The 8,872-nt window shown below is 52.8% G+C and overlaps 1 protein-coding gene across 1 annotated transcript in view; it reads left to right on the top strand.

Moving 5' to 3' along the window:
* Positions 1-8,392, top strand: part of LOC119092275 (dipeptidyl peptidase 1) — a 27,312-nt gene extending 18,920 nt beyond the window's left edge. Inside the window, exons 5-10 of the mRNA XM_037215249.1 lie at positions 31-156; positions 1,989-2,097; positions 3,555-3,632; positions 4,783-4,897; positions 5,354-5,636; positions 8,079-8,392. Coding sequence (XP_037071144.1) covers positions 31-156; positions 1,989-2,097; positions 3,555-3,632; positions 4,783-4,897; positions 5,354-5,636; positions 8,079-8,145 — 778 coding nt within the window. The 3' untranslated portion in view covers positions 8,146-8,392. The remainder of the gene's footprint in view (positions 1-30; positions 157-1,988; positions 2,098-3,554; positions 3,633-4,782; positions 4,898-5,353; positions 5,637-8,078) is intronic.
* The last annotated feature ends 480 nt before the right edge of the window (positions 8,393-8,872 follow it).

The following is an 8,872-nucleotide window of genomic DNA, read 5'->3' as shown; positions in this document are numbered from 1 at the left end:
TGATGCCGCCTTGTGACGTCACGTGCGCAGGTCCCGCCTGCCCCAGCGTCCGCGGGCGGCGCCGATGACGAAAGAGCATCGCGAGATCATCCAGTCGCTGCCGGACAGCTTCGACTGGAACGACGTCAACGGCATCAACTACGTTTCGCCAGTCCGGTGAGGCGACGCCCTGGGGCGAGGCGGCGCTGGAGAGACGGCTCCGCGGATGGCTGGCTCTGGAGCGGGGGGTGGGGGGGGGGGGGCTGGAGAGAGGAGAAATCTCTAAAGAGGGGACTGGATAAAGGAAGCAAGAGAGAGAGAGAGAGAGAGAGAGAGAGAGAGAGAGAGAGAGAGAGAGAGAGAGAGAGAGAGAGAGAGAGAGGAGAGAGAGAGAGAGAGAGAGAGAGAGAGAGAGGAGAGAGAGAGAGAGAGAGAGAGAGAGAGAGAGAGAGAGAGAGAGAGAGAGAGAGAGAGAGAGAGAGAGAGAGAGAGAGAGGGAGAGAGAGGGAGAGAACGAGGGAGAGAGCGTGAGAGGGAAAGAGAGGGAGAAAGAGAGGGAGAGAGAGAGAGAGGGGGATTTTCCTTATAATGCGTCACGCCATGTGATAAACTCGGGACAGAACACGAGCTAGACCGTGTGACACGTCAGTCTGGAGGGGCCCAAGGGAGCGCTATTCACGCAGCGCGAACGTTACCGTGTGAGTCGACTCTGGCGGGTCGTGACAGGTCGGCGCAGCGGGCACCGCTCGACGCGCGTTTGTTTGTGTCAATTTAAGAGCCACAGGATGCTTATGTGCTAAAATCTGTCCTATCTGACCTACAGTCATGCTAATCCCTCCAACTCCCTGCCCATGAAGTATCAAAGCAGGACATGAAACGGCACACGAGATAGCGCATGTGTCAGACATGTGGCTGGGCATGTTGCTGAGCATGGAGCTGGCCATCGGTCAGAACCTGTGACATAACACCCGGGCGTATAACCAACCCCCACATGCCAACACCGTAACCGACCTCCACATGCCGACACTGTAACCGAACTCCACATGCCAACACCGTAACCGACCTCCGCATGCCAACACCGTAACCGACCCCCACATGCCAACACTGTAACCGACCTCCACATGCCAACACCGTAACCGACCTCCACATGCCAACACTGTAACCGACCTCCACATGCCAACACTGGAACCGACCTCCACAAGCCAACACCGTAACCGACCTCCACATGCCAACACCGTAACCGACCTCCACATGCCAACACTGTAACCGACCTCCACATGCCGACACTGTAACCGACCTCCACATGCCGACACTGTAACCGACCTCCACGTGCCGACACTGTAACCAAACTCCACATGCCAACACTGTAACCGACATTCACATGCCAACACTGTAACCGACATCCACAAGCCAACACTGTAACCGACCTCCACATACCGACACTGTAACCGACCTCCACACTGCAACCGACCTTCACATGCCAACACTGTAACCGACCTCCACACACCGACACTGTAACCGACCTCCACACTGCAACCGACCTTCACATGCCGACACTGCAACCGACCTCCACAAGCCAACACCGTAACCGACCTCCACGTGCCGACACCGTAACCGACCTCCACATGCCAACACTGTAACCGACCTCCGCATACCGACACTGTAACCGACCTCCACATGCCAACACTGTAACCGACCTCCACATGCCGACACTGTATCCGACCTCCACGTGCCGACACTGTAACCGACCTCCACAAACCAACACTGTAACCGACCTCCACGTGCCGACACTGTAACCACACTCCACATGCCAACACTGTAACCGACCTTCACATGCCAACACTATAACCGACCTCCACATACCGACACTGTAACCGACCTCCACACTGCAACCGACCTTCACATGCCAACACTGTAACCGACCTTCACCTGCCGACACTATAACCGACCTCCACACTGTAACCGACCTTCACCTGCCGACACTGTAACCGACCTCCACGTGCCGACAGGGACCAGGCCCAGTGCGGGTCCTGTTACGCTTTCTCCTCGATGGCTGCTCTGGAATCGCAGGTCCGCATCCTCACCAACAACACCCAGCAGCCCGTCTTCTCGCCGCAGGTCAGTGCATAGGGAGGAGTTGAGATGGTTCATCATAATCCCAATAAGTAGTTGTAAAGCCATGCAAATTCATATTCTTGAATATAACGAAATTTGCAAATTCAAATGCTTGGTCATCAGACCAAGAACAGCACCCTCTTTCCGCCGGAACACCGCCTTGGACCCCCGGAATACCATTGAGGACCGCCGGAACACCATCGGGAACCGTCGGAACACAATCAGGAACCGTCGGAATACCGCCGATATGTTGGTCTTACTGCCTCGGTGCATTCTGCTCAAAAGCAGTACCCCTACCAGTGCTCACCAGTTGCAAGATATCGTGAGATAACAGGGGCCCAGCTGACACACATAAGAAGCATGCTCACAAAGGGATGGAGGCTCCGACTGGCCATAGCGTGCATGGGAAGCACAGTGCAACCGTCAGGTGTCGGATACGTTTGTGCACTCGGGACAAATCAATACACTGAACTGGATACGATGATCTCCAGTACGCATGGATTACAGCTAATCTGCGTCTTGAGTTGGCGAGCCGAATGGACTGAAACGAATTGACAAGATGGATGCCGAGTGTGGAAGTGGTGAACGAGTGTACGTGTGCTGCAGTTGCCACGTGAATGACGTGTCAACTGCCAAACTTGACAACAGATGTCGAGTATGGCTGAAATTGTGGTGGGTGAATGCGAATTATTAGTTGTGGGGGTCTCGTTCAATGGATTACACTAGATTGATTTGGAAAATATTGGTAAGAACAAACTCCGGAAGGCTAGATTCAACCTTAATGCATTGGGTTTTATCTCTTCCTGGATGCGCAATCCATAAACAAGTCTACTGTGAAGTGGCATTTATGGTATGCCGTTCCGCCGGTCAGAATGTCCCTGTCTGTATGGAGATAAATCGTCAAATATCTCGCGCGTTCTATCGGCGGTTCAAGGTCATTCCAAGGCCGCGCTGGTGGAGACCGCGATCAGCTGGCACCAGGCTTCTGCAGTTTCGTGGCATCCTTTCACCTAAAGTTATTACAGTCGACTTCTTTGAATATTATGCTAGTATATATATATATATATATATATATATATATATATATATATATATATATATATATATATATATATATATATATATATGTTTACATAAATACAAAGATTAGGTTTAGTTATATAGATTATAATGAATATTAATATTACTACTTTGCGCTGTATATCTGATCAACTGACGAAAATTATCTGTGTGCAACATGGTTGGCCAGCCTATGCCATGTGTCATATAACATGGCAAACTGACCTACGTTGGTTATCTTGGAATGTCGCCAGCTAACCTGAACTACCAGCTGTAATACCACTGACCCGATTTTCTGAACTGATGTAGAAGGCCATCAGCAATGACCTGACCCACCTTTTGAGGAATGCTATCGACTGCGCTGACCTCTACCTGACCTGACCTGACCTGACCCGCTGCAGGACATCGTCAGCTGCAGCGCGTACGCCCAGGGCTGTGATGGCGGCTTCCCGTACCTGATTGCCGGCAAGTACGCCAAGGTACGTCCCGGTCGGGTCACGCCACGTGAGACCGTGTCTCGTCATGTCAGATCACGTCACGTCACGTCAGATCACGTCCCGTCACGTCAGATCGCGTCACGTCACGTCAGACCGCATCCCGTCACGTCAGATCACGTCCCGTCACGTCAGATCACGTCCCGTCACGTCAGACCGCATCCAGTCACGTCAGATCGCGCCACGTCACGTTAGACTGTGTCCCGTCACGTCAGATCGCGTCACGTCACGTTAGATCACGTCACGTCACGTCAGACCGCGTCCCGTCACGTCAGATCGCGTCACGTCACAGCAGATCGCGTCTCGTCACGCCAGATAGGCGTCTCGTCACGTCAGATCACGTCACGTCACGTCACGTCATGTGCCGTCACGTCACGTCATTTCATGCATCACGCGGGCTACATATGTTTCATCCTGCCCTTCCTTTCGTAGTGGCCACGGTAATGTCCGCCATGTTTAAATTGTCGTATCCATTAAAGGCATCGCCGCGTTACACCATGTCACGCATATCATACCACATGAAAACAGTGCATGCTGAGAATGCCAGTCTTCAAAGCACACCGCCTCACGCAAGTCTAATGACATATTACCTCATAAGCGGACACGCTACGCCCCTGCACAGGTTAACCCCAGTGTGTTATGCTACTTTTTGTGACGTCACGTGACGTCACACGGTCTCCCATCACTCCACGCCATGCCATGCTGCCGCCAACCTGGAATGCTGGCGATGACTACCGGCGAGGCTGGTAGCGTCGCTGGTGCTGCCATACCACTATGCCACTATACCACTATACCACTTTGCGTAGATATAGACATAGACATAGACATAGACATAGACATAGACATAAATATAGACATAGACATAGACATAAACATAAACATAGGCATAGACATAAACATAAACATAAACATAAACATCAACATCAACATCAACATCAACATCAACATCAACATCAACATAGACATAGACATAGACATAGACATAGACACAGACACAGACATAGACATAGACATAGACATAGACATAGTCCTCTGTGGCGTAGCGTCGGCACGCTAGCGCGAAAGGCGACCTCGCCCGCTACGCCCGGGGCGCCCCGCACGGTTTGCAGGGGTGCCAGACCTGTTTGTGTTGCAGGACTTCGGTGTGGTGGCCGAGTCGTGTGACCCGTATCAGGGGTCGGACACCCCCACGTGCGGCACTGACATGAGCTGCGGTCGGACCTACGCCGCGCACTACCGATACGTGGGAGGTGAGATGGCCGGGCGTTAAACCAACGGGTCGTGGTTGCCATGGGAGCGGTGATGTGACATTTTAGTGGTAGCCAAGTCAATGACTGCTTCGGCTACTAGTATGGGGCAACAACAAAGGAGTCGTCGAGTAAGCGATCTGAAACATACAGTGGTTTATTTCAATGCTCGGTTGCAATGTCGACCTTTGTGACTGCACTATCACAGTACGACTAGCGAACAGATCTCTCAAATATCGATCAGTGGGCCTGTTCTCCTGTCATTTAGCTACATTCATTGCGACAGTGGATGCTACAAATGATGCTAATAATCAAATGGTGCTAACAAACGGTCAGCTCATCAAAAAACAAGACAAAGCCTACCGCCCTCACCGGAGCTGTCTCCTGCGAGCCCTCTCCACAGCCTGCGCCGGCCTCCTCCTCCTGATCACCTCCTGATCACCGTCTCCGTGGCGGCAGGCTACTACGGCGCCTGCAACGAGGCACTGATGATGCAGTCTCTGGTGCACAACGGACCGCTGGTGGTCGGCTTCGAGGTCTACGACGACCTGAGGCCGTACAAGGACGGCGTCTACCACCACGACTTCGCGCTGGCTGAGCAGCTGGGCGGCGGCCAGATCGACCCCTTCGAGCTCACCAACCACGCCGTCCTCGTCACCGGCTACGGCACCCTGAACGGCACCAAGTTCTGGAACATCAAGAACTCGTGGAGCTCCGACTGGGGCGACAACGGCTACTTCAAGTGAGGGCCCTGCGTGGGTGGGAGGGCCGTGGGAGCGGCGGGGAGGTCAGGTGGGGGTGGAGGGCGACCTGCGGCGGCGGGAGACTCAGAAGTACGCTTCACGCTTTAACAGACGCCGCGACGTTGGCTTCACGCTTCAACAGACGCTGTAACGTACTCTTCAACAGAAACTACACAGGAATTCTTTCATCGGATTCCCCTCTCAAGGCGCTATGCTGCTGAACCAGGTGCGGGTAGGAGCAGTCAGGTGACATAAGCAAATCACATACATTAAGGAGCTAGATTGTCCCTAAGGTCCAACGCACATGTGTGTTGGATGCAACTCCAAGGGAGGGCATCTCTGAGCGCATAGGTCAACCACTATGTCTTAGAACATAGAATCCGGCAGGAAAATCGTAAAGCTTAAAGGGCATGTGGTGATCCAAAATCCTAAGGCCCATTGACCAGAAAAGACAAGTTCAGAGCCTAGATACGATGGCTATCGCGATGAAAAGATGGGATCGTGCCGCTTGATTGCCAACGGATCCAGAATTGAGTCCACGTCCAGGACCCAGGCCGCCATATCCAGCCCACGTCCAGGACCCAGGCCGCCACATCCAGCCCATGCCCAGGACCCGAGGCCGCCATATCCAGCCCACGCCCAGGACCCAGGCCGCCATATCCAGCCCACGTCCAGGACCCAGGCCGCCATATCCAGCCCACGTCCAGGACCCAGGCCGCCATATCCAGCCCACGTCCAGGACCCCGGCCGCCATATCCAGCCCACGCCCAGGACCCAGGCCGCCACATCCAGCCCACGTCCAGGACCGAGGCCGCCATATCCAGCCCACGCCCAGGACCCAGGCCGCCATATCCAGCCCACGCCCAGGACCCAGGCCGCCATGTCCAGCCCACGTCCAGGACCCAGGCCGCCATATCCAGCCCACGTCCAAGACCCAGGCCGCCACATTCAGATCGCTGTGATCTGCAGCGTTCTGCTTGTTCGCCCTCACGGCGTCTCGACGTCGCGTCGCTGTCGCCCTCACGGCGTTGCCCGTCGAGTTCCTTCTTCTGCCCGCTGTGGTGTGAGTAGACATCATCAACATCAAATCAAATCAACATCATCAACGTCATTAACATCATCATCAACGTCAAACATCATTATCATTCTGCCAGGCCGCTCTATCGCTGGACTGGATCTTTAACCTCGTGCTTGGTGCTAGGATCGGGACCGTTAATCTCCCCCCCCCCCCCCCCCCGCTATTTTACAGGATTCAGCGTGGAGCTGACGAGTGTGCCGTCGAAAGCATTGCGGTCGAGGTCAAGGTCGTTCTGTGAAGTCGCAGAGTCGTTCATGTAGGTTTATGTTGCCAGGTTTCTGCATGCTGTTGACCCGTAGGTTCGGTGTGGATATGTAGTCCTTTTTCGATGTGGTGGCGGGTGTAGTTGTCCCTGGAACTGGATGCCTCCATGAGTGGGAGGAATAGGTCTGAGATGTCCATAGCGTTGGCCAAGGTCCCTTGTCGTGGAATTGGGTACTTATAGGGTATGTTTCACTTTTGAAGATATTGAAGCAAGCATCAGATATGATTAAACAAGTTCATTTAAAACTTTTGGTATATTTTTAAGTGCAAAGGACTGCTCTAGACAGCACCATTCTCTGTTAAGTGGATATGCTCCTCATTACGCGATGGTTTCATTACGCCATCATACATTGTGCAACATTGATTGAGAGGCGAATGGACTACCGTTATATCTGGAAATCAGGTTCATGAACGTCAGATACAAACGCCTCGACAATTATATTTTACTGGCCTTGATCGCTGCGTGGCTTATGGAATGATAGGATTTAAATGACGTTATCAATGACGTCTTAAGTGCCAAGGTGACTTTTAGGTACTCCCTCCGATACAGCTTTCCCATTTTCGCGGGCGTGCTGCTCAAAAACTAGATAAGCTTAGGTCTTAAGAAGGGCAGGACTGTGGACAACACTTAAAGGTCTTCGAGATGTTTGTTTCAGTTCAAAGTCCTATATAAACGTGGAACACTCCCTTTAACAACGCCTTCATTTTTCGTGATGTGCACATGGTGTGGGATTTACCTGTCCATGGAATTTGCATGATTTTCAACTATGGTCGACCACCGAGCTGTCCCTTGCGGGTAGTTGTGGCATGCGCTGTTGAATGCAGTGGTCTCCGAACTCGTAAATGGTGTTGCAATGATATACCTCCGCAAAAAAATTGGATCTGCTAAAACCTTTGGATCTGTGTGCGCTGTCAATGTTGTAACAATCAAAATCAGTGACCGCTATAAAAATACCTGATTCAAGCTCCATTATTGTTTTACTATTCATCAGTGTTATGTACCTCATGATGCCCCGGTAAAATCCTGGCGCTTGGATCTTGGAATGAAGCCTATCGCCTCGTCGCTTTGCAATCCGCTGATTTCTCTCGACTATTTCAGAATTCAGCGCGGAAACGACGAGTGCGCCGTGGAAAGTCTGGCGGTGGAGGTCGAGGTCATCCTGTAAAGGTCACCTGACGTTCACCTCTTCTGCAAGGGGCAACGTGTGCCGACGACCTTTGTAGATGAAAGCTGATGGCGACTGCAGAGGGCAACGTTTTTCAACTCCTCGGCACCGTTGAGATCAAGCGAAATGTGGCGAGCGTCGTGAGCGCTGTCACCGGACATGCGACACGAAAAGTCGCCAAAAATGTGACGGAAATTGTACGTCGTCCTATGTTGTTGGTACCGAAATACATGGATCGCTTTAAAAACGTCCTCGTTTTGTTTTTGTTTTTTAGCTTAGCTTGTTCCAGTTTATTGGTTTGCCATGAATGAGCATTGCTGCATTTACAAGCTACGCTCCGGACAATTCAAACAATGTGTGCGCGATGAGGACAGTGTAGCGTTAAAGCCATCCATAGGCAGCGGTAAGCAGACACAGAAGGTATGACAATCGAGCACATTTGAGGCCAGGGTTGTGACGAAGCGGTAGGTGGGCGGCGGTAGGTAGCTGGCGGTAAGAAAGCGACCGTGGGCAGGCGGCGGTAGGTGGGCGGCGGTAGGTAGCTGGCGGTAGGTAGCCGGCGGTAGGAAGGCGAAGGTGGGTAGGTGGCGGTAGGTAGGCGGCGGCAGGTAGGCGGCGGTAGGAAAGCAACAGTGGGTAGGCGGCGATAGGTAGGCGGCGGTAGGTAGGCGGCGGTAGGTAGTCGGCGGTAGATAGGTGGCGGTAGGAAGGCGGTGGGATGAATTCG

This window comes from Pollicipes pollicipes, unplaced genomic scaffold, assembly GCF_011947565.3.
Source record: "Pollicipes pollicipes isolate AB1234 unplaced genomic scaffold, Ppol_2.1 Scaffold_1600;HRSCAF=1878_pilon_pilon_pilon, whole genome shotgun sequence".
In the NCBI taxonomy this organism is placed as follows: Eukaryota; Metazoa; Arthropoda; class Thecostraca; order Pollicipedomorpha; family Pollicipedidae; genus Pollicipes; species Pollicipes pollicipes.
The sequence above is the reverse complement of the archived record's forward strand: the minus strand, read 5'-3'. Positions and strand labels throughout refer to the sequence as shown.